This window comes from Phasianus colchicus, chromosome 1 (assembly GCF_987193195.1).
Source record: "Phasianus colchicus chromosome 1, bPhaCol1.hap1.1, whole genome shotgun sequence".
NCBI lineage: Eukaryota > Metazoa > Chordata > Aves > Galliformes > Phasianidae > Phasianus > Phasianus colchicus.
The window spans coordinates 122,130,956-122,157,960 of record NC_143436.1 but is presented as its reverse complement, the minus strand read 5'-3'; the positions used below and the strand labels follow the sequence as shown (position 1 = coordinate 122,157,960).

Here is a 27,005-nt window from a genome sequence, read left to right as displayed (position 1 = left end):
ACCATTTCACCAGAGGAATAGATGTGAATCAGTTTCTACCTCCCTGCATCACTCTTAGGCAATTCCAACCAAGCACTTTCTACTCACTCCAATAGTTTTACAAGCAATAAAAAAAGAGAGAAGGAATGTATGACCTCCAAAATTGATCTCAAGGGGTGTTTTTGCCCTATTTTCTTTTTCTTTTTTTTTTTAAACCTAAGCCTAACTCTACATAGCTTCAATTCAGCAGAAGCTCACACATCCGATGTTGGAATTAAACATTCATGTAACTATTACATAACCAGCTTGGCAATCAAAGAACAAAATACTGCTATCCACTTTCAAATCTGTTTAGCCACATGACACTGCATTAGAACCAACTACAGTCCTCCACTCTTACTCAGAACAGGGCAGAGACAAGAGAAAGCTAGAAACACTAAAAGCTGTCAGTACAAATCCCACTGTACTTAGATGAAAAGCCCTCAGGCCTATGCTGAGTGGTATTTCTGTTTTTCCCTGTAGCACCACTTCCTCTACAGCTTTCTATACAGTCATTACTTCCAGTCACTATTTTAAGTCTATGGGAAAAAAAGCTTTTAGAAATCAAATAGGTTCAGAGCGAGCTGCATAAAATTTACATGCAGTGGTACAGACAAAATCACTGAGCAGGCTTAAGATAATTTGTGATAATAAAGAACAGAAAGAAAACCAGCTCCAACTGGAAAAAGAATGGAAAAATAATATAACACAAATCATCCTAAAGCAGTGAGTATCTCTGCTTCAAGTTGGCTACACACAGGCTGCTCCCCTACTTGTGGACGTTGGGCCATTTAAATTAAAAACTACTTATAGTACAGATTCATATATACAAATATATGAATAAACTTGCATTACTCCTCATTTTTAAAAGAAAGCATGATCCCAAGCTCGCCCACTAGAAAGTTACGTGAACAGGAGAAAGTGACTCTCTGAGTTAAGCAGGAAGATAACCTATTAATTCAACAGTGTACCTCTGTTTTAACTCTCTCCATTTTACCTCCAATTAAAGAAAAAACAGGCATGAATAACCATACTGTTTCATCTGTCCAGGTTCAGGGTTCAGGATTTTAGCCATCTTTACTTGAGAGATCATTGTTACCTTAGATAAAGGAACATTTGAGCTATTCAAAAGTAGAGTTTTTTGCATCATGTGCAGGACATGCATGATGACGCCTGCAGACTCCCATAAAACTGCCATTAGGATAACAGAGAAGATTAGTGCAGCTTTCTACAAACACTATGAGCAGGCAGAAGAACATCTTCCCCTGTAACTACCAGCTGACGTAAAAAATGATGTGCCTTTATTAAAGCAACAAAAAAGGGGAAGACATTTCATCCTATGAGCCAATACTTACAACGCAACATTGGTGTCTTTTACTGCTCTTCTTCACGAATTGTGAGAGATGCTGCTCCTCCTGGAGAAGTAGCACTTTGATTTCAGATAGAAGAGACCTTACCACACACTGACAAGTCATAGACCAGTCTCGGAAGAGTCTGAAAGTTGCAGATTCAACTGGTAAGTGGGTGAATCCCCGTTGATAGAAAAGTACCTCAGAGAAACAAGGAGAACACACTACACATTGTTTTGTATTGAATAGGCACCAAAAAGATATTTGCTATCCGTTGAGCAACATCAGATGCAAAATGCCTCCAGACTATCCATTATTATTTCCATGTTCCACGATTCGCCTGCAAAGTGTTTGTGTTACCATTAACCCAATTTACATTACTTTTCAAATGCAGGCAGATCACTGCAAACGGGCATCAGAATAACAGACTTCTCTATAACACAAACAATAAAACCTAAAGTACATGAAGTTCAAACCCACTGGCACTGACTGCTTTATTTTAAATCACTCCATCTGAACACAGCACAGTGTTTTAGTTTTTAGCTGTCTCTCCCCCCCGGTGATTTATATGGGAATTCTGTAAACTGTAAGCAGCGGTATGCTGTATTCAAAACTAAAGAGATGAATATATTCCTAAATCGTTATTTTGAAAGCACAGACCAACCAAAGTTCAAATATGAACTGCTTGGGATAAACAATGTTGGAACCATGTTATCCTTCTGAGTGAAACTTCCTCACATCAGATGTTTACACGAGCTGTCCAGACCTGCCCAGTGCCAGATAAGAGCTACCCCTGCCTACGCAGGCACTGCTTACACACAGTGTCAAAACGAAACGCGCAACGATGAACAAACCATTTTATTTTTGCTGATGGGAAAGAGCATCCCATTGAAAAGAAAGAATAAAAAATAAATTCTGCTACAACACACAGAACGCTTGAATCTCACATGCTACAGCACGTGGTGAAATTCTGGCATTGTCAGCCCCCCACGCACACGGGTGCACGCAAAGCCTTGAACAAATATTTATACCCATAATAGTGCCATGTATAAAAAGTTCATTCCACAGAGGCCAAACCGAGATTTTAAACATCTTCGTTTCTCCTCTGCCAATGGCAATGTGAAAAATGAAAACTGTTCAGTTAATTGTATGAGCAGTATTTCTTTTTACACTGAAGAACTCTGAACTTTAGCATAATAAATCATGGTGGAAGTAAGGTTTAAACAACATACTCAACATGCGGGGCATGATGTTTTTTTAATATATAACTGTAACTTTCATATGGTTTTTATCAATGATCAAGTCAGTATTTTCCAAACACAAAGAGAAAATATTCTGCTTTTCCAATCAATGCTCTGACCTCTTCCTAATATACAGAACATGCTTGTATTATTCATCTAAGCACACACGCACCACAAAAGATATGCAAAACAAATCAATATAGATAACCTTTTGTGTCCAATGTCTAGCAATGGAGTAATAAAAACAATCCTCAGAGCCCAAATTAAAATTGCATTGCAGTCACTTAAACTAACAGAGCTCTTGGACGCCGGTGAGCCACAAAACACATTATTTTGCAGCAGTATCTCTGCTGAGACCTGAGGAGTATCAGAGTATTGGTACAGCAAGGCAGTTTCAGAAAAGGAATTTGTAAAAAATACATTTTTACTATATAGTTTCATATAAAAAGGCAATAAGAAATATAATAAAACCTACCGTTTTAGGACTACACCTTCCCTACCAAATAGTTTTCGTCACTTGCACTATTACATACAGTACATTCAGTTTCCTACACAGAAGTATACTTTCTTGTCCCTGATGTATATTACAATTGGCAGTGAAAACAAACTGGTTTATTATCACTGCTGGTTGTTGTAGCTTATATAAACAGCACCAATTTTACCCTAAACAGGCTTATCCATTACACAGTGGCACTTCCTTAAAGGAAATACAAGTCTTAAACATCAGAACCAACCACGTGTTTCCAGAAATATACCGAAATATATGGCTCAGTTAAGTGATGAATAACCATGAGGATTGCATAGTACAGAGATTTTGCCTGTAGGAGTAAATCTACCCTTTGATTGTTTGTCACCTTCTGACTACAAGAATGGACAACAAATTAAACAGGTGCTAATGGAAATGAAAGTAGTACATGACTAAAATAACTGGTAATAAAGAAAACCCAAGAAATTGTACAGTTCTCTCTGGCACAGTGCAAAGTACACATTAAAAACTGAATACATATGTACAGTGTGTATGTGCATTTTCAAATACATATAATGTGCATTTCCCCGACACATACACGTGTATCTATAAAAAGCATGAGGACATGTATCCATGACAAACTTAGCAAAAAGATGGAATGTTTTAAAATGTGGATGTGTTGTTCCAGTCAAATCTGTCTGTCCCAGAACAGGCTGTTTATACAGCCAATGTGCCCTTCCATGAAACAGAACTATTATTGCCACCATAAATTGACAACATACCCTACATTTGTCCTCGTAACTTACCAAAGGACTGATAATCACACTTTATAAAAGCTTAGATTTGTTTGAAGCCCTCTCCTCCGTAACCCTTCCCTCCCTACACCTCCCTCCCCCCTGAACTGCTCATACGGCTATTCCCTTTATGGAAATCTATGAAGAATAATCTAGCTGAGTAATATTACTCTGCTGGAGAAACAGGCACTCACTGCTGAGATTAGATCTTCTATTTTCCTTGCAACGTAGAAGTTCACAGCCATCCCTGTAAAAATTATTAACATCTGATGCTGTTTTTGTTTTTCCCTTTGGGATTCAGCTGTTTTGGTTCTGAATATGAACATGTTCGCTGAAGACTGCAACAGAGAACGTACCTTTTGGTGCTATTACCCAACCTGCCCATTACCAACTGTCTCTCCCTGCAAGCTAGCTGAAACAGTTCACTAAACACTAGAATGTAATACATCTTTTCCCTCTTTTTTCGCATTTTGAAAGAACTTCCAAAAAATACAGATAACTTACACCAGCAAAAGACTTTTAAATAAAGGTGATGGCAGTTAACCTGAGAGCTCAGTGTAGTACGCGCACACACACACACACACACAGCAATGTCCCCATTCAGCTAGTACTTTCCTTGTTTAAGTCTTTCAATGTGGTAGCACAACTTCAGGGCGGGCCCCAGCTTCAGTCCCATGTATTTCATGATCATATCACTCCTCAGTAACAGTAGTGCCTTTCCATCAATTTCCTGCAGAAGGAAGAGAACAAACACAACACAACTATTTTAACAATCTGCACGCTAACACTGAAAACTACATTATATTTGTTGAGAATGTAGTAAAAAAAGCATTTACCATATACGAGGCAGCAACTTATTGCAACGTGATATTTACCCACACCCCCTGAATTTATTGTAGTATTTTTACTGTATGGTTAAGGTCTGTGAGATACTAAACGAAATTACAGTAAGTAAAGGAAACTGACCACACAGCCCCCAAAAATAGGTACCAGCTGAGAAAAAAAGTGAATGGGTCAAGGAGAGAAAAAAGGCTGGAAAGGAAGGTCTGTGCAGTTAGAGATTAAATGATCCAAGCACAGAGGCCTTGCACTGAACCTTGAACACAGCTGTGGGAGGATTCTGGCAAACAGTCACTCAGAGGAAGGGGTTACAGACCATCTGAAGCTGTGAAATAAGACAGATCTACAGCCAGGTTAAAGCAGACAGATTGTTAGGATCAAGACTGAAGACAACTTAGTCAGATTTCAACTGCCTGCTTGAAAAGTTGCTGAAATGTGACAGTCGAAAGCTCTTAGTAGCATTACATACTGCAGACAGGCAATTAGTTCCCTAAAACACCATAAAGAGAATTATTCTGTCTTAGTTTTTTTAAACATAAACCTGACAAAACATGCAACATTTAGTCTTGTTACACAACTAAGAATAACACATAAGACAGGAAGTTTTGTTAAAAGTTACTTTGAATTTTGCTTCTAATCCAGCTTACTGTGAAAGAGTTTAACTGCTAGTAAGAGCTGGTGCAGAATGGGGGCAAAATACTACTAAAGAGAAAGCCAACCTCTTTTCGGAGAGCCAAATACAAAATGAAATAAAGACGCAGTTCTTTGCTTAACACCTTGCCATACAAAAGCACAGTGAAAAGGGAGATCAAAAACAACATAAGGAAACCAAAGTTCACAGTTTATCTCCCTAAATACAATATCTAGTTCAATCCTACAAAACTCCGTATTCTTTGTCAAAACAGACAAATAGTTCAGCTCAACCTCTGAATTTTAGTATTGATGACCAAGTGCAAAGGTAACAAGGCACAACAGCTTCTCTGCTTTGGGATAATCCATCCACAAAACAGACTGCCTTAGAGAAGTGTCACCTATAAAAGACAAGCACCCCATATTGTAGGTGAAAGTGTCAGCTTCTCAAGATGTACCACAGTGACAAGGTCCCTTGGAAGCTGGCCACTACAATGTAAGAGTTCCAGTATCACACTACCTCGTACCAGCTGGAAAGCAATGTATATTATATTATATGCAGGAGGATTTTCAGGTGGAAAAATAATTTTTCAGCCTCCCTCTATTACACAAGTGAGCAGAGTCTACCTTTAATTGGAAATACAGTGACAGACATCAAAGTTGTATTCTAGAAGATTAATGCGATACATGACATTTAGTAGAACAGAATGGATATGCATCATACATGTCTCCTGAAGAGTTCAGCATGTGGAGCAAGTGCCTGCGGATCAGCTTCTTTCACAAAACACATTACTTCCTCTATTGACCAGGTGGATGGATCCTTATTCAATATTCTTGAAGGTTCCCTTTTAAGTGAATTCAGATCTGGTCCAGTTGTGGAACTTGCAGCTTTCAGCGTAAGAATATTGTGAAAAGAAGAAGTATCACTAGTCTGTACAGGACTAACACATTTCATTTTACATATGACATTCTTAACAATAGGCTTTTATTATTCATTCTTTGTCATATATTAAAATAAAGGATGTTTTATTTTCTTTCATGTACCAAACCATAATACCAAACAGTTCCATTTGTCTTAAATACTCTATACAACTGCAGATAATTACAGCAACATAAAAACCAGCATTATGACATACCTAGAGGGATTAGTTTGACTTGTGTTTGGTTCCCAGGTCCCAAGATGCCAGTATCTGGGAAAGTGGCAAATGGAAATTCAACTGTGCAGAGGAACAGGAAAAAACCCTATATCTGTATATCAGCAATACAGAAATAACTGATAAAATGCTCAGGAAACAAGCTGTGTTTAACCAGCACTGTCCAATCCAGCCTGTTGCAGGGTCCACGACAGCAGTGAGAGGAAAGAGCAGCAGACAAGACTCCTCTAGCTTGTACCATGGTATTAGTTCTAGCATGCTTAAGTTCTGCATTTGAAGTTACATTAGCAAGCCTGATGTGCTTGGCAACAGCACAACATCTCACTCCATATGTAACGTATTTTCTGTGGCAAAGAACTTCTTTGTTCATAACTCACGGACTTTGCATGTTCATAAAAGCTGTTACATACTTTGGAAAGTTCAGGCATACCTTCAATCCTCCTCTGTATTCGATTCCTACTGACTTCATAGTAACTGCTGTTCCCAGCAGAGCTCAATGACAGCCGGCGCAGGATCGGGGCTGAATTTGAGGTAGCAGTCACTGGCTGAAAGGAATTCCTGTAATATGCTGCACTCCCCGAAGTACGATATTCAGTGGAATTTCGACGGGCTGGGCTTGACAGATTTACTGAATTAAGTGCAGAATCCATAGAGTCCTCAGAAAAGCGATGCTCTTTGGAAGTGCTGTTTTCTTCTATACGTAACGTTTCTGCTACAGAAAACAAAAGCATCAATCTGTTCAAAACGATGGGCTTTGTAGCTTTGTTATTTAATTCCTTGCTATGTTCTCTTGAAGATAATAACAAGCTCCAAGCCTGTTAACAAGTCTCCTGTGAGACAAGACTTACTGAAGAATAGTCATTCTCAAGTAATCACTGGTCCTTTACTACATTAAAAAATTTCCAGTAAAATGTCTAATAGACAAGTTTGAGACAGTCTTCCATAAATCATCTCAGCTGTATATGTTAAATATTAGGAGCAGGATGTGGACATAAGGTTTGATTTTTTTTTCATTGTCTGATATTAGCATTAACACATATGCAATCTCAGTCAAGCATTTTCATTATCTTTCTTAATGGTTATCTTCTGAGAATTTGTTTAGGAGTGCATTATGTTTCTATTTTTTATAAATATAAAAAGAATTTTTTAACATAAAAAAACCTCTCATGTTAACTAGCAAATGTTTAATTTGTTCTACACAGTAGAGGGAGTCTCTAACTTCATATGCAAGAGGACAATTATCATCTGTAGATCTCCATATGTTCGGAGACAATAGCCATCACAAAAAACTGAAGAGACTACATGCAGAGCTGCAGAAGGCTGTAAATCCTAGACTCACATGCACACTAACACAATACAGTCTGATCACAATGCTGCAACTACGAGTCGTTAAACATCAGTGGGAACACCACTCCATTCTCTCATCATTGTATGTTCTCAGCTCCACTTGCACTAGGTCAACATCTAGCCTGAGGAAGAAGTTGGAAGCCTGATGCAAAAATCTGCATGAAACAAATGCTGCTTTGGCAAGAGAGTTAAGAGCTGGAAAATATAGCTAACAGGTTCACAGAAGTGTAAACTCCACATTACCATCTTGAAAATTACTCTATGAAAGTTATAAAACATATGCTAGTGGAGCAGCATATTCTTGGGGGTAACTGGTACAATCTGTGAAACAAGTTCCTAGAATATGCTCTTTATTACTCTTCTTATATGACAACTTCCAATAATTTCTTGGGAAAATTCCAGAATTAAATAAAGGAAGAGTATTTTCCACACACAAACAAACAACAGCAACAAAAAACACACAGAGAGCTTTTTAAGCACGTTTAACTTGTTCTATTAGCAATTACGTTCTCTCTCCTGAAGTCTGTATAAAACTGGAGTTTAGTGAAGAACTTGAGGTGTATTTCACAGTTATGATCTTCAGGCAACATTATCCCAAAGTGGAACAAAGACACCCAGAGAACCGGTTCCCTACTTAGTGAATTCAGTAAAGCAAGACATGCAATCCACCATAACATCTTCTATTAAACACAACACTTGTGGCAAAAAGCTTTTAAGTCCACAAGCCCTTCTCTTTCAAGTACACAATCCTCAAGACAATAATGATAAACTTTCTAGTTTGATCTGTATCAAAAAAGCAAAGCAGTGGCTACTGAGGTTTTTGGAGAAAGCAAACTTTTATTTGTCGGCTTGAAGTAGCTGTAGCAACTTGCTAAAAGGAAAGCAAAAGCCATCTTTCTATAGAATTTCAGAGATACTAACAGACACAATCAATGATAAGCACTATAATATTAAAGGAAACAAATGAGAAAATTAGATCAGTAGAGAATGAGACCACCAAATGAAGTCTCGGTGCAAGACTGAAAGGCAGAAGTAATACTTCAAATGGCTACAGAAAAGCACTATGAAGGAGTCCAAAACTTGTAGATTGAGACTTCATAAGTTTTTAAAGGTATGATGAAATACTGGAAGCAATATTCCACACCAGAAAGTTTCAACAGGAGTATTTCAGCAAATATCAGCCAACTCCATACAATGTCTTATGAAGGAATCTTTTTATAGTAATCAAGCAGAGATCCCAAATACATCTGTTAAATAATCATTTTATGTCACTCTTTCCATGATCGCTCAAGACATAAAGGGTTTTAAATTGACTATTTTACAGAAGAATTTAATTGCATTTACTCCAATTATATCCCAGGTTTCTTTCTGATACTACAGATCCTAGTTAAGCAACTGTAAATAGGGATGGCAAAGAGAAACTCTGCTTTGATTCCCAAGACACTAGCATTTGAGCTTAGAATCAGAAAATCATAGAATGGCTTGGGTTGGAAGGGACCCTCAAATATCATGAAGCTCCAACCCCTCCACCATATGCAGGGCCACCAACCTCCCTATTAAATATTAGACCAGGCTGCCCAGGACTTCATCCAACTGGCCTTGAACACCTCCAGGAAGAGGGGTGTCCACAGCCTCTCTGGGCAGCCTGTTCCAGCACCTCACCATTCACTCTGTAAAGAACTTCCCCTGATACTCAACCTAAATCCTCCCTCCCTCAACTTAAAGCCATTTCCCCTTGTCCTGCCATTATCTTAAGCTTATCTTAACATAGCTCCTCAGGTCACATACACAAGGTGGGAAAACTGGCATACTTCATAGGATGATCATCTTTTAAAATAGGTGTTTCTGTCCAGCAGCTATACTATCCCAATCCACTCCCTTTCAATTCATCTAGCCTCCCTGCAAACCAACCCCAACTGCAGTCTTGTTATTGAAAGCACGGTAACAGGTATGAGAGCTGATTCAGAATTGGTGTCTGACAAATACAGTTTTGCAATTAACGGAGCAACAAATGACTCTTTTCCTACTTCGACATGTGGAGCAGATGTGAGTAGTAGAGGGATGGAATGAGAACAAGTTTTTTTCTGTTACTCAGGAGGTTCCACTGCAGAATACCTGAAATCTGGGTAGATGTATAAAAGGCCAGTAAAATGCCTTATGTTTCAAATGTAAGGGTGACAACAGACTGCGAAAGACTGAAGGCCTTAGAAGGAATTGGACGTTTTGTTTTCTTGAAGCTCCTCTGGGAATAAGCTAGTTGTTTTGCTTCATACATAACTGCATGATGTAACTGGCTGCAGTAGTAAAGAACACTCTGTTTTCAAGGGGAGGGAGACAGAGTTGTTTCTCTTTCCCTTCTCTTATCTTTCAAAACTTTAAGAAGAAACTGTAATGGAACAGAAATGACAGCAAAATCTGCAAAACATATCTACGAGTAGATCAGAAGGAAAATGAGCTGTTTGAAAGACCCTTTCCCACAATTATTCCATTTTGCGTTCAAATGGTATTTCAAAACAACTCTTTCAAGACAACTGTGTCTCAATGGAGCCAGAACATTTCAGGGGCAGATCTTTCTTGCTAACCAGCCCATGACTGACCGCTATGAAATTACCTCCAGATTTTCAGCAGAGGACATTGCTCTAATGGGAAACACACAACAGTAGAGAATACTTTGTCTCTCAAAATACACACAGTACAAACTCAGACCTCTTTTTTTTTTTCAATCCAAGTAACTGCACTTTACAATAAGCTATTGATATTAAAATGAATTTGAAGAAATACATCAACTTCATCTATAAAAGGGTTCCAGGATCAAAATGCTCATCAGGGTACAACACGCGTGCCGACTTACTTACAGGGAGATTTCTTATAAGAGAAGCAGGTCTAAGACATCTGTTTATTTCCAATTTAAACAACTTAATTTAGGTAGAATTATGTGTTTTACAGCTATTCACGCAGTTGCTTACTAGAAATATCTGCTTTAATTGCAGAGATGTTCTAGACCTAAACCAGGGTCTATTTAAGACAGAGAAAGCTCTGCATTGACAATTTTTATATTTGTTGTGGTTACATCATTGAAGTGAATACATTGTGTTTATATTAAATTGTAAGAAGAACCATTTTTAATAAGCTTTAACATTTTAATTTGATATCCTCTTCTGATTTAAGTGTGGCCTTATGACTCTCCATAGAAAAAGATTATTCTGCCCCACACTGAGGCTAAATGACAAAACCCCAGTAACTCAAAAAAAAAAAAGAGAAAAAAGAGAAACAAATGACTAATCTCAAAAGCCTTTGGAAATATTATGCAAATATACCACAGCAATAGAAAGTATCAGATGGGATGAGTCACATCAACAAGTTAGCATGGTTTGACAAGTAGCAAAAGCAGAGTAAAACCACTCTTTCCTAAGTCTCTCTGTGAGGTTTAAGCTGACACGCTTCACTTCACATCTGAGGCAGACTACAAATCGGCACGAGCTACTGCACCTCAGCCATGGCACAGGCAAAAGCTTTCCTTGTCCTGGAGTCAGCTGCACAGAGAGGCTCTGCTGCTCTGATCCCTGCCACGGCTGCATTTTATCCAACCCATTCCTGTGCTCATCTGAGCCCACAATGAGTCAGTGCAGAGAAGCTAACTGCAGATATCTCCTAGCTTTGCCAAAATGTTTTCTGTGCTTCACTGGGTCAGCTCATCACCTAATCAGCAGGGAGGCTTGGGATGCACTACATGGACAAGGAGGCAAGGAGAGCAGGAGCAGAGCAACTTCTAGGGGCAGCTAGCCATACATTCAATTAAATTGTACCATCAAAACACATCCTTGCTCTTACAATCATTAGCTCAAACCACGAGTTATTAGAGTTGCTTCCAATTTATCTCCTAATCCATTTCAAGGGAATTGTTTTTCTACTAAATAGCCATACATGAAGCAGGAAGCTTCAAATGTCACCTATCTGCCTGAGTGATTTCACAAAAAAGACTGACATGTTTAGGAGAAAGACTTCTTGAACTTGCAGTAGATTGTCCATAAGCACAAAATCCATGCCACTGATCAATAAATATCTCCATTCTCAGCTGTCAAGGGCTATAGACAAACCAGAGAAATACACTATACTCAGTCCTTTTGACTAAAAATACCAAAATCATACGTAATCCTCATATGTATTACAACACAATGTAATCACCTTCAGATGGATGAGCATCACTCCTCGGAAGCTTAGGGGAAAGGGGAGCTGTGTATGGTGGAGAGTCCTGAGAGTATCGTTTAACACTTCCGTTTTCATGTATTTCTTCTTTTGCTGTGAAAAGGAAAGATATCACCAATTTATTATGGTATAAAAATGCTCACAGGGAAAGTCAAAGTACAAAAGCAAAAACATACATCAAGTCATTCACCAGGTAACAAATCCATTTCACATAGAATCGGTCATTCAATACAAACTTCAAAAGCTGAAGTAACAGCTTAGTTTATACTGTCATCATCCAAATTTCCAAATTTAGGCTACTTTCCTGAAAAGTATTAAAGCAAATGACTTTTATTTGATGAAATGAAACAAATACAATTTCTCTACTGGAAAAAAACAAAACAAAACAAATAAAAACCGAAATACCAAAACCACCACAATACTTTATTTTCTAAAGCAGCACCTCTAAGACTGAAACTGCATTGATGTCAAAGTTTTCTCAGCTATGGCTCCTGATAACCCTTGGACCGGGACTCGTAATACCAGCACTGCAAGCCATTTGATGGGAGACCCTGAGCATGTTATTTCCCTCTCACTCTATATACCCCCAGAGTACCAAAACTCACATAAAATGTCACAAGCAGCCAGCTGCAAAACCCACCTTCTCTACTAGACTGTATGCTGCAGAATTTAAAATTTTGGAGCCACCACTGAGCAAGGTGAACAAAGAAGGAAGAAAAGAGTATTTAGTGTTGTAGGATAGGCTGAACTGAATCATCTCTCAGAGCAAGCCCCTTCTTATAAGGTAGTAAGCATCTTTCTCCAAGGTTATTTTATGATTCAAACATAAATTGAAGAGGCAAAATGTGAAGTTTTGAGTCTGTTCTTTTAGTAACCCAGTGGTACAATACATGTGTTTCCTACTTGACCACAAGAAAGAGTTAGCAGAACAAAATGATTTCTGCACATGTGGTATGAGCTATCCCAACCTGCCACAGCACTTGTGCTCTGGAACGAATCCTCTAAGAACTGAAGAGTATTCATTTCAATCAATTAAAGTTATAGCAAAGCAGATTAAAACGTTAAATTTCATAAAGTAACCACACTTATCAAAAATATCAGTACTTGTAAACAACAGCTGTTTGATAGTACCTGGTTTGTTCCTATCGTACTCCGTGGGACTATGTGCACACCCCATGTAGGGGCTGAAAGGCTGGCTACTGAAAAGATTATCGCATTGAAGACTGTGGCAGAGTTTCTCCAAGAAACGTAGGACAAACGATGCACTGTTTACAGAAGGAAGATTGATGGCATGCTTCTCCCCATCAAAGGAAGCTGCGAATAAGAAGAAGATGTCAAACAGCCCCTGAGCATCACGAAGTATAGCAAAACACTAACAAGTAAAGGAAAAGACATTCAGCTTTGATTTAAAACATGCAAGACATGAGAGGAATAAACAATCTTTCTGGTGTTTAACACGTTTATATCCAAAGAACTGGTTGTACCTTCCATTGGATCCATGCCACTTTAAATTTGCTCTATGAGAACTTATTTTCAGAAAATAACACTGTCTTTAAACGAGCATAACAAATCTATTCTCGCAACATCAAAATCTTACGGGCAATTTCAGTTGTTTGCTTATAAAACAGTACCTCTATACCACCTATTTGCAGGAGATAACCAAGAAAAGATCCATTACAGCACTTGCTGGAGAGAAAAAAAAATAAACTTTTTTTTTTTTTTAGTTTGTAACTGAACTGAGCTTACTTGCAATAGCGTGCTGGCATGCATCACCACTGAAATTTTGACTACAGAAACTCATCTTGTCATTTGATATTTTACCATTAGAGAAATCCATCCTGCTGTCAACGCTACAGTGATGAAACTCCAACTTAATTCTAAAAAATCTAGGTGGCAGAGATACCACAAGAATGGACTTGAATGAGTGATTACAAAGAGACTGAACATGGGCCAACATCTTTAACTTGTTAACCTCCTTCCTTGCTCCCTAAATATTTAGAATGATAGTAGTACTATAGTAGTAGTAGTTAGTGATAATTTTCCCTTTTTGTGATACTTGGTGAGATTCTGAAAAAACTTACTGTTGCAAATGCCACCACTACATAGGTAAATAATTACAATTACGTTATCTGAATCCTTTGGTTATTTCTAATTAGAAAGACACTAAACAAAACAGGAACAAACTTGTAAATTATGCTTAGGGTTGGAAAGAATCAGTGTGAACACCAGGTTTATGCATCAATTTGTCTTCTCAGGCAGCTTTCTGTTTTTGAGTTTCCAAATGGTAAGCAGAGCTTTAAAGGATCACATTTGGTTAGTGGCAGATGCATTTAAAAAAAAAAAAAAAAAAAAAACCCACAAAAATTACAAGAAAGCCTTTATTCACAAGTCTGAAATAAGAAGCATATCCATATTGCGTTACAGAAGAAGACAGATATTACATGCAAAAACAAAGAAAACGCCCCAGCTCTAGCATATTTTATGCTTCCTTAGGAAATCAGAAGCGTGACTGACTTATACTGTTAAGTGAGCCTATGATTAGGGTTAATGCAAGTACACGAGCTAGCATCAACAATAACACACTACCTCTCGTTTGCTTTCATTGTGTGGTGACCCAGTACAGGTGCCTAGAGTTTAAGAGTCAGTACCACAGGGATAAATCCTGGACCCACGGGTTTCCATGGCCCATTCACATTTTTTCCAGACTCCAATGTTTAAATGAAAACCTAATGATTCACATGTGGCTCAGACACAAGGCTCTCTACCTCCTGTTTGGGGAAAAGGCCTCGGGAGGCATATTTCTGCTAGGAGCTCAACCAGTTCTGGAGAGCAAATGGGCTGTGAGACCCAGCACAGCCTGATCTCCTGGTATTTACTTCAAGGTAGCACTATCAGCTGCAGCAAACATTCAAATAACTTCATAATAGCCTCACAGGTAGTCTTACATGGCCCTAGGGAAATTACTTGTTCTCCACATCTTAATTTCTCATTTTGAAAAGAAGCACTGAAAAGAATAATATTATCTTAGAGTTGTCAGGAGGATAAAGCAAGAAACATCTGAGGCCATCTGAATGCCCCAAGTCACACCATGAGAAAAATCCACAAAAAAAAAGAAAACAGAATTCAGTGCAAACACAGCTCCCTTGTACTCCAAACATCTGAGGGCAACCATAGGAACTCCAAGCAAAGGAGTGGGATCCAGATCTACAGGCTCAACTCTCTGCTCTGCCTGGGAACAACATAAGCTTCTTACTTCCAAGATAAATGCTAGGGCTGAAAATAAAAAGGAGCACTTCTGAGGTGCAACAACCTCAACCTCTAATGACAAATAAACAGGGAATGGAGCTTGTTTGTGCAACCCCAGCCCTTGGGATGAAGAGTCATTCTCATTTCTTTACTTTTCATTGTGTAGGTATGTTTCAAACAGCAAGCTCAAGCCAGGAGAAAGGCTGAGCACTAAACTATCAGACAAATGTGTCTGTCTGATAGTGAAGAAAATCACCCAAGAGACTGATTTAATTCTCTGCTTGAGAAGGTTTATCTGAACCTCAGTCTGTTTCATCCCACTAAATGACACAGACTCAGAGCTAGAAGCAGAAAAAAGGGGCTGACACCACCACCATGAGCGGGCTTGCTAATCAAGCCTTTAATTTCCCTTTGGTTACATTTGCTTGAATTGAAACCTTATGCATCAAGCAAAATTAAAATGGTTTGTGCTTTTGTTTTGAGTAAGAAAAAATCCTAAATTCAACTCCATTCAAAACAATTATTTTCTCTGGCAGCTGAACCAAAAGAACCCACTAATTATTCACACATATTGTAGCAAGATTATTTCATCCAAGTCCCAGCATGCAGTTTTCTACTATAGCAAATACAATACTTGCCATGAAAGTTCATCACAAAAGATTTAGATTTCTTTCCTTAATCTCTGATGCAGACAATTGTTTTTCTTGCCAGTCTTAAAGAAAAACCAACTATACAAAAAAAAAAAACTTTCAAACAAAAACTCTACAAGAAAATATTCTCACAATTTCATTCTGCAATTTCTCATTTAATTCTACTGTATACACCCTACCTTCCTATTCAACTGCACAGTTGGTTTTCACAGAATCACAGAATGGCCAGGGTTGGAAGGGACCTCAAGGATCATGAATCTCCAACCCCCTGCCAATGCAGGGCCACCAACCTCCACATTCAATGCTAGACCAGGCTGCCCAGGGCCCCATCCAATCTGGCCTTGAACACCTCCAGGGATGGGGCATCCACAACCTCCCTGGGCAGCCTGTTCCAGCACCTCACCACTCTCTCTGTAAAGAACTTCCCCCTGACATCCAACCTAAATCTTCCCTCCTTCAGCTTAAAACCATTTCCCCTTGTCCTGCTGTTATCTACCCTTTCAAAGAGTTTTAATGCGTTACATTAACCTTAGCCACATTTTGTTCTTCTCAAAATATATCCCTCAAAAATTTTTTATAAAATGACTTACGATTTGACTTATCACTCAGTGAGCCTCTCAGCAACCTATCGAACAAGATGATGAGAAGACAAGAGCTAAAAAACACAGGAAACCCACAAGGGCCTTGTGGCTCTGTAACACCTGAGAGAGCTCCAGCACTCTGCTTCAGGAGCAGCCCACAGGCTTCTTGAGCTTAGGACTACTGAGCTGACTTCTTTGAATCTAGCAGTAATTACAATAGTAATTCCTGTTCCTATAGGATTTTTGAATGAAAACATATCAGAACTAGATAGATTTTTTTTTTACATCTGCTTTGTAAAATAATTACTTTCAACTATTCCATCATAGCCCACATTCACCACTGGCCTACAATTTAGTCCTTCTTCTAGAACAATAACAATCAGAATACTGGCAAAGCACATCTCAGTGTATTTTGTTCCAAAAAAAATGACTTGTTGGAATGAGGCACAACAAGGCACAACTATGTTATTATATTAATAATATAATAAAATTTCATATGTTTTGCAAAAAATAAAGTAATACAAGTTTCAAACCCATACTTACACAGTTCCAGTAAACTTCTATTACAAAGTAGAAAAGAAGCATCTATCTTTTGAACAAACTTGTGCAGACACATAAGCAAGGACTACTGAAATTCTGCTATATGCAGGTCAGGGTGCTATGTTACAGACACTGTTAGATAGCAACATCTTTTACAAGGATTTAATTAAACCTGTATTCCACTAATCATCTTTCACACCTGGTGTTAATGTAAGGAGATTAAAGTAACACCAAGTCTTTTTACTGCCAGTGATAGAATTATGAATTGATGTGCTAACTGCCATACAGAGACTTCCTAGCCTAGAAGGAAAAAAAAAATGTCAAGCAGCAGCTATTCAGTTTGAGATGTAAGGATAATTTATCTGTAGGCATGGCATTAATATGTAGCAGAACTAAACCTATTCCTTAATAGAGGACATAAGAGAACGAACACTGACCTAAGAGACCAGGGAATGGGAGAAAGGAGGAAGCAGCAAATTTAACATGTGGAATCACTTGCCTGGAAGCTAAACAGATTAGCTGGAAACTTTTCACTCACTTGGTTAAGGTATTAAGAACACAAACATTATGTATGGATAAGATTATGAGAATGACTTGAATTAATAAAGCTGATACTCCACTCATACTGAGCTTACTTGACAAAGGTATAGCTTGTATAGCTGCAGCTGTTGAGATGCACAAGCTCTGCTTATTACCAACAACCTAACTGTACAGTGTACATGTAATTCAACTTTGCTATTGCTAGACTCTGATTTAAGAACTGTTCAGAAAATCCTGGACTCCCAGTGATATAAAGTATACTCCACCAGGACTATCTTAATAAAGTAGTTCACAAACATACATTCTTGACTATGCTTAAGGAGTTACAAAAGTGATAGAATCTAACTGCAGGTTACTTCAGTTCTTTCTCCCTACCCTAGGTTCACAAACAAGTGAAGAAACAAAAAAATTAGAAACATCTTCACATACCAGTTATCATTTCCCCTCCATGATGGCCAGATTTCAGAAATCCAAAGACTGTTTTGGATTGATAGGCACAATCCACACAAGCTTGTACAGCTTGTTGAAGTACCACGTTGACAGGACCTGGTCCAAAGTGATCTGGAAGCTCCTGAACCTTTTTCTTATCCAGGTGAGGCCCAGAATTTCCATGCTTGTTGACATAAACACACACTGAAAAAGAACAAGCCATATTTATACAGAATATTTCTGCTTTCTTCACACCTAGTGCACACAGAATGGAGACATGTTTCACGTGCTAGAATTGCATTGTTTCTTAAGTCCCAAATTCACTCCCATCTGACCTCTAAAGCCTTTCCGTACCCTGCTAACGTACAAAGCTATCACAACCTGCATCTCTACTCACGCAATAGTCCCAGCAAAGCAAGAACTACCAGTACATGCTCTAAACTACCAAAAATCTATTCTTAAAAGTTGTCCTTGCTGCCCTATTTTTTCTCAGATTTGAGACGATACAACAAACCAAACCCTATAGCATACGCCTGCTATTGGTGCCCATTCTGAAGCACCCACACAGCGTTAATAATGTCTGTGCACAATGGTCAGTATCTGCTATCTTCAGCAACCATGCATGTATGATTTCCACACTACAGTTTGACTTTCAGTGCTAAACAAAAGAACAGTACTTACCTGGAAACTGTGCAAAGTGGTTTAAGGCTTATCATGAAAGTAATCAAATAGGACTATTGAAAACAGAGACAATGAAAAACTATCTTTCAAAAGGAACAACAAGGCAGAAAAATATGGAGAAAAGCTGTAACTGAAGGGTTTTTCTTTCTTCTTTTTGGTCTTGACTATCACATGACCAGGAATGCACAAAGACATTAGTACAGGTTAAATCTGTGGTGACTAAGCAGACAATCTAAGTGATACGTAATAGAAAAGACTGCTGCATTTTCTCAGCTGTAGTACCATTCTGGCTTAGTTAGAAGCATAGATTTTAAAAATGAAACATTTCTATGAAGTGCTTCACTGATCTTGTGTCTTCATGCCTATCTGCTTAGTCTCTGATGTCTGCAAATTGGAGGAAGCCGCTTTGTATGAATAAACAAAGATACAAATCAGCAAAAAGAGCTTTCATGACATCTTCTGTCTGACCTCAATAACAGCTGAAAGGTTTATTTTCCTAGGAAACACATAGGTATTTTCCCCTCATCCATCACTGAAGTTGGGATGGAGAAGAGCCTGACAACTTCTATTGTAAAAACAGTTTTTAAATGTCAAAAGTATCCCAAACAAAATTAACATAAGTTATGGACTTTTTTAGAAAGATCTGAGCTTTCAATTGACAACCTACAAATTGTTTCATTACAGAGTTACAAGCCCCTCAACAAGCCAGCTCATTAAGTAGCTTATTTTTGTTTTGCCAATGCTTTTTAAGATACATTTCATTACATTTTCTCTTAAGTTTGCTTGTTTAAAAATAAGGGAGATATTTCCCTTGATTGCTTTTACTTGGTTTAAATGGACTTGCTTTTTTAATAGAACACTGAAGAGAGACAAAATCTCCATTTTGTGTTATTAAAGTCAAGCGTGCATGAAAGCAAAATATCATATGAGCTTTTAGCTACATCTAATCCCATTTCATACATCAGAGAATGAGACAGAAATGAAACAATTGTACAGTTTCCTCCTTCAGACAGAGCAAAACTGACAGGTTTAGCAGATGTGTTCAAAGTCTCTGTGCCCCAGCACTTCTTGTTTTAATGCAGGCATCAAAATACCAGTTCTACAAAGTAACACTGGCACCTACAAACATCTTTTTAAAAAAACATAGTAGGTAAGTTCGCATCACATTTCCATAAGAAGACACTACTAATTTTCTTGAAATTGAAGTCATTTCACACTAAAAATATCATTATTTTTTTTTCTTTTACCTGTGGATATAACTGCTGCAGTTGCACCAGACAAACTAATTCCATCTTTAAGTATCTGCGTAGTGCCACTGTCCCCATCAGGAGAAGAAAGAGGAGAAGGTGGTGCAGTAGTCAGTTGCTCTGGTAAGACTTTTTTCTGTTTTGAGAAAAAAAAATAAAGTATTTAATGTTTTTTAAGTAGTATGCCAAACCTTTCCACTATCATTTATCATACTATTGAGTGCATGTAGCTCCTCATTACAGAAGTACTACACACTGCAAAGATGATGAAGCCTGGGAAGGGATGATCAGAAACTGCCTGCGTTTACAGCTACTTCAGCAACGGAGGGGAAGACAAATGACTTGAAAAGGAACCCACTTACAGTTGAAAAGGAGCAGGAAAGCAATGAGCTATATATAATCAATTCATGACCCTTCTAAATTTTAGGAATCACAGAAGAGGTATTTGGATTACTTTCCCACACACATTCTTCCCATCACCTGGGTTTACCACAATTCCAATAAATTATTTGGACTGTGCATACATTGTCATACCAATTCTGATTCAGATTTAGCTGTCACCTTTACAGAGCATCTAGATTTTCTCCCAGCTTGTCTCAAAGAGGTTGAAATTCTTACATAAACACTTTCAGAAACTGATGCTCTATGCAAGGTATCAAATAAACCAATATAGTTGAGTCACTTGAGTTTGCAAAACTTTCTTCTTTCCCAAGCCAACCTTATTTGCAGCCTATTATATACCACACAGACAGATTTTATAGCACAAGGATGTAGAAATCAGTCAGTGTCTCCCAGCTGAGAAAAAAGAAAATGTTGCAATTTAGTTTGGGCTGAGGTCTAGAAAAGAGGTGTATGCTAGAAAGGCACTTCTGATGTGTTATGAAAATACATGGAAATAAAAGAAGCAATTAATTGGCAAAAAATTCTTCACCTCTTCCTTCGCCATTTATTCTTGCACGAGAACATATTACATCGTCATTTTCTACCCTGAATAAAAAAAATTAGGAATATAAGAGATTAGTCAAGGTGGTTAAGGTAACAGAGACCCGGATAATCATGTGGACAGAGTTTATATCTAACACTGATCTTCAGCAAAGAAAAAAAAAAATCTGCCAAGCTGCCAGGGAAAGCTTCGATTTAGAAGTGCAATGTAATAAAAGTGTAATGGATGGATAAGGAGGATATTTACTAAATAGTACATTAACAAATTATATAGTAAGCAATCAAAATACACACACTATTCCAAAGAACAGTAGTGCCCAACTTCTCCACAACACCTACTAAGAATTGTAGTTCTTTTCTTCTAAAGTCTATGGCATGGTAAAGAAAATTTCTGTGCTCTTTATAGATCTAAGAAGAGAAAATAGGTTTGGAAAGAGAAATTATTTGACAACACAGCACTGGATAGAATCACCACAAACGTAAGAGATAGACTGCCAAGGTTTGGCACTGCTGTGAATGAGACGAGGTGGAAAGGGTCAAACATTGAAGCAGTGATGTATTACTTGTCAGAGATTGCCTATGCATCTTAACACTGGGAAACAGAAAGGTCTCCATCCTTAACACAGAGAACAACAATGCAGTTAGGAAGTTAGAGCTTTTGATCTGAAGCCTGGCATTCCTGAAGCCTCTCTGCACAAGGGACTCTCCAGGGGACCAGTTGTCTGTTGTCATGCTGCAAAATGCCAGCGGTCGAGTTGAGAGGAAAAAGGAGGGAACAGGAGAAATGTAGCATGAAAACAAAATGTAAACACTAAGCTGTAAGCCAGAAGAATTGTCTACCCTCTACACGAATGCATAAGTGTGGTGAGGCTAGCCAGCCATTTCTTACTGTCTCCTCCAGAACGAGGAAAGAGCATATTTTGGGAATACAGTGTGTTATACTTGCTCAGCTGAGTAATTTGTAATCCCAAAGTGATGAGCAGCACACCGCAGTCCAACAGCCAGGCTGTGTCAGGAAGCAGGCCGTGCTCCCAGCTGGGCTCACCACATTTGCCCCTACCCACCTTTACCAGTTGGCCCTGCTAGCTGGGAGGGCACACCAGCACTGCGTGTCTGCACAGAGCTCAGCACGCAGGCTGGCACCTCACCACCCTTCACTGATGCTGCTTTCATGGGGTCACATTTAGGGCTGCAACCCACAGTCAGACCAAGGCCCTTTCTTGAGAGATGCATATAAACCAGTTGGTCTGGAAGGAATTCTTTGCGTTGCTCTGCAAAGTGTACTTTCAAAGGTGATGGGAGAAATGTAAAGAGATTTTTTTCAATATGACAGTAAAAAGAAAAAAAAAAAAAGCAGAGCACACAGGGGGATAGGAATAGGGAATAAGACTTGACATGCTTTTTATCCTCATGGAGAAGCTTAGGAAACATTTAAGCAAGGGAGAAAATGACAACAGCTTAACATTCCTAGCTGCATAATAAAAATTAATACCTGCAAAATGATAAACATTGCAGAGTAACAAGCTTAAAAAGGCAAGGAGTCCCAGCCTGCCTCTTCACTGTGAGATTTAAGAAGTCAAACAAATCTCTACTTCATCAAGCACCAGACTGATCTCCCGAAACACACAGGTTTTGAATTAGCACAAAGTCAGTTCACATCTGGAGGACAACTGCACAGGCTGAAAAGGTGGAGGGTTATTTTGGATTTGTCTTAAAACAAACAACTGCATTCAAATATCTAAGCGCATATCACTAATATTGTATTTGTGTGCGTACTGGGAAGTACACAAGCTGTGTGTCGCTCTATATCATATATACCCTGTACATACAGAGCTCCCATTTAGCAATTTCTCCTCCCTCCACCCTTACAGTATTAGGTAAAACACTGCAAAGAAGAGTGCAAATATGTGTAATGTCTTGGCAACCTTACCACATACTTACCACATACCGTAGCAATAAAAACTTTCCATGGCTTCTCTAAAGGAACCATGGAGTTGTAAAGTTCTCAGTGCAAAAGTTACAAAAGTAACATGCCACATTAGATAGGCGCCTCAAACTCAAGATACTACAAAATCTAATGCTCAGTTGACTGGTCCCACAGAGGAAATCAGATGCACGTGAAGGTTTCTCAGATCCCTTCCTGATTGCAAGAACTGCCCAAAGTAACCCCCAATCCCAAGCAAAGCCCTCTATTTCATACAGACCAGGTGCCAAGTGCAGTGCTCCAAGAAGACACTTCCCATTACCCAGCACTTGATGCCCAGAAGCCTCTTTTAAAGGTGAGATGCCTGCAACTATCTTCCAACTTTTTTTTTTTTTTTTTTTTTTTTTTTTACAACAGACAGAGAAGCACAAAACCCTTACATGAAGTGCACATCCTGCCATACCCGAGTATCTCCTTAAGATAAGAAAACGTGTTCAATTGATCTCCTTTAAAGCCCTTCAGGCTTACGGAAAACAGCCAACCCACTAGCTCAGTCTGTCTGGAAGCAGCTTTCTCCTCCGTAGCCTGCACCTCCATGTGGTTTCAGAAACATGCAGGAGAAAGCTGGAGCCCAGCTGCCCCAGCAGCCTACTGGTCTGCATGCCCAACTGGGAGGGACAAGTGGCAGAAGACAGCAGGGTTTCTAATTCCAGTCTGCAGAATTGTTCCTTACCCTGCAGCCATCACTGCAACCAAAGTAATCACCTCCAGTTTTATCCTAAAGCCTTTTAGGTACGCTCTAATACCACACTTCACTAGTGCTTCACACTGAAGGGCAAAGTCATACTCATGCCGTTACTTCATCCCTTCCCATGCACCACCAGCAATTTCCTACTGGCCCACAGTAACCCAGGCTGGAGGAAAGGAAAAAGCAAAATTTCTACTTTTGGAAATCAGAGTGTGTGTGGGTGGCTGACCACTGTCCACGTCTCAGACTCAGCTCTGAAGGGAGCAAGGCAGCATATCTTTCAGGCTCACACCTGATGAAATGAACTGATGCACTGCCTGAAAAGAAGCGTCCTGGTTCATGCAGGATCTCCAGGATGATGGGATATTCAAGAGATTAACTTGGCAAATCCCACTGCATGCTTAAAATGCCTAAGCTTTTCACCAAAATTCTCAGTGTTCCTAATCTTTTTTTTTGTTTGTTTGACAGGAGAGAAAAAAAAATGAAAAACATGCGTATGCTACAGTAATAAAATAACTCAGACTAAAAAGCCTCAGGGTTTCCCCATGGTTCTTGGGTTGTTACTGGAAATGGCTATTCCAGAATAGTATTTTTCAATAGCAACAACACACCCATAAATTCATAAATTAATCTAAATCAGTACTCCCATACTGGAATAAGAAAATCCCAGAAGTTTATCCTGAGATATTCTAGAATAACTATTCTAGACGTTTTGTCGTAATCAACTTCTGAACACAGTAAAGCCCTGAAGGCTGAAGAGAAGCCTGAAAATTAATTAAAAAAAATAATAATCTCACTACAAAATTTTTGCAATATAAAGTAAAGTAGTAGATAAGGACTAACCTTTTTTCCAGGTTTTAAACTTTTTTTCCTTGTTTTAAGATTCTCAGTATGAGAGGTGCTTTTGATCAGGGGAATATTTTTAGGAGACCTGCCCTTCTTGGGAACTGTAGACTGTCCAGGGGGTTTGCCCCGACCTGGTTTCCTGCCCCGCTGCGCTGGTACTGGAGCAGATTTCTGTGGAGACTGCATTGAACGCCGGGTCACTTTGGAAGGGGAAGATTGGATTTTTGCACTGCTCTTTGTAATGGAAACTGAGGAAAAACAAAAACAAAAGGGAAGGGGGGGAAAACCTCAAAATGAACGATGGAAAGCAACTTTTCTAATAAAGGCTTAAAAAAAAAAAAGTGTAGTGCACAATTTACATTGTAAAATAAATATACTTGGATATTTTGAACCCCACTGGTTGGCACGAAACTACGTAATTTCATTAAAGCCGAAGAGAGAATTCTTTATACCCATTATTTCAAAAGGGACCTTCCTAAGAAAAAAAAAAGAAAAAAAAAGAAACCATTCAAATAAAAATAAAAAAGAATTAATTCACTCACCTTATAAATGCTTCCCATGATTTGCATCATCACAAGATAAAGTACCATTCATCAAGAAGGCCTACATAATACTCCATAAGGTATACAGCCCATAATACATCCACTCTCCTCCCAGAACAGTTCCCACAATTACGAGACATGCCAACAACTTCTAGCAAGCTACAAACCAATTCTGAGCAGTGAAGAAGTCATCCAATTAAGAGAAGAAATTGATGACAGGCAAAGTATTGTTCATCAGTGTTTGTCTGAGACGTCAGGTTAGAAAGTTCACATAACTGTACTCAGATTTTTATACTTGGAACAGATTTGATTTTTTTTTTTTTAATTATGTTTTAGTTTTGGAAGCCAAAATAAAGTCATTTTTATTTCATCTTAACATTGGAGTGGTTCTCTGTTGATTCTTCCATCCCAATAGAAATCTGATCCCCTACATACAAGATGCGTCTGCATTATAATCTGATGAGAAGCTGCAAATTGTAATCAGATTTCATTGAACAAAACTTCTTAGTCTGCTATCATTTCCACCCATCTCCCTTCTCTGAAGCACTAACGATGATTTTACTGTAATGATTCCCCTAGCAACAGACTGATTAAAACATGAGGAGGATGTCAAATGGAAGATATCCTCAATGAGGAGACATCCCACACCACACTTCTTGTGGCCAACAAAAGCAATGACCAAGTCCACAAAAAACTACATTCTGTTTCTTGGACTGAGTGATAATGGACAGGCAGATGCAGAAGCAGCTAAAGGAGAGGGAAGAAGAGAATGAAAATGGGAATTTTTGTGAGGATAAACCACCCTTGTTTTGAGAAGCATGGGAAGGAAGAGGAGAAAATACAGCATCTGTGAAATCATTTGAAGTCTTGGCACTAAACTTAGTTGGTTTTCTAGTATCATACTGTCTTTAACACTAGCTTTTTGCAGCTTGCTGATACAGGAAAAACTCCATGATCCACACTAACTATAAACACCACGAGCTTAATGTGACATGATGCAGAAGTACTACAAGTTAGGGTTCAAGTGGGCTTTGTGTGAGTCACCAGTGCCCGATCCAGAGGGCTAATGCAGTCCAAAACTGGAAAACGTGGGCCTTCTAAAAGTCGATTTCTTGGGTTTTCATGAATTTATAGCAATTCTTCCCCTACAATGTTAGTGCATTGATACTTTCTGGTAAGTAAATGTAACTCAAAGATACATCTGAAATGAAATCTGGAGAATATACTTAGCGATTAAGCAATAATTTTAACAGTAGCTATTTGAGTGACAGTCACCTGAACATTTCAGTACGTAGCTTTACAACTGTTATTTTGGCTCTGAATTTTCATTCAAGTTAACTGTTATGAAGTATTTGCAGTAGCAAATATAACAATAAGAATGAATTACATACTACAAGCAGATTTTTGAAACACAAGGTCTACTGACATCCATTTTTAAAGCTTTTGTTTACAAACATTGTGATTTGTTTGATTTGATTACTAATCCAATATTCCTAAATGGCAGTTCAGAAGAATTTTTTTCACTATGACTGGTTGCAATCCTAATACATTAAATACAGACATTACATCCCTAGGTACCTGAGAAGAACCACCTTCTCAGTGTGGAATGTAATCACTTCCCTATACCAAAACTTATTTTCATAGGCAATGATAGTTCAAAATAAGCTGAAAAGAATTTTATTCAACTGCTGGCAAAGCACTACTCTCATGGCTCTGAATTGCTGAGTGACAATTTGAATTAACCAATATTTCTGGAAAAGCAGAGCAGTATCAACTACATGCTATACTACAGAGTACTACATATTACATGTGTTATGCTTACATGAATGCAAAATACAGCTGTTTTTATTTATTCATGCTACACAACTAGGTGTTAAGCTATCGTGACCTTGTAATTGTTGGTTCACAAATTCTTTGTGCCTCTGCTGAAATCTAGCAAGTGTTCCTTCATTTTCCTTCATAGTAAATACAGCGTACATTAAATACAGAACTAATTACAATGTCAACAGGTCCTAGAAGCACAGGTATGAGTTTTGATATTCTG

The 27,005-nt window shown here is 38.4% G+C and overlaps 1 protein-coding gene across 7 annotated transcripts in view; it reads right to left on the bottom strand.

The window, feature by feature from the left end:
• Nucleotides 1–2,556: 2,556 nt before the first annotated feature.
• Nucleotides 2,557–27,005, bottom strand: part of SCML2 (Scm polycomb group protein like 2) — a 69,658-nt gene continuing 45,209 nt past the window's right edge. For 5 of the 7 annotated variants that reach the window (XM_090124928.1, XM_090124956.1, XM_090124937.1 and 2 more), the window contains 8 exons: nucleotides 24,417–24,667; nucleotides 19,960–20,095; nucleotides 18,032–18,235; nucleotides 13,177–13,359; nucleotides 12,025–12,138; nucleotides 6,923–7,204; nucleotides 6,063–6,226; nucleotides 2,559–4,598 (listed from right to left, as the gene is read on the bottom strand). In XM_090124928.1, the coding sequence (XP_089981054.1) occupies nucleotides 4,473–4,598; nucleotides 6,063–6,226; nucleotides 6,923–7,204; nucleotides 12,025–12,138; nucleotides 13,177–13,359; nucleotides 18,032–18,235; nucleotides 19,960–20,095; nucleotides 24,417–24,667 (1,460 nt within the window). In that variant the 3' untranslated portion in view covers nucleotides 2,559–4,472. Of the gene's footprint in view, nucleotides 4,599–6,062; nucleotides 6,227–6,922; nucleotides 7,205–12,024; nucleotides 12,139–13,176; nucleotides 13,360–18,031; nucleotides 18,236–19,959; nucleotides 20,096–24,416; nucleotides 24,668–27,005 lie in introns of all 7 variants that reach the window. The other 2 variants (XM_090124947.1, XM_090124966.1) reach the window with 2 other exon arrangements.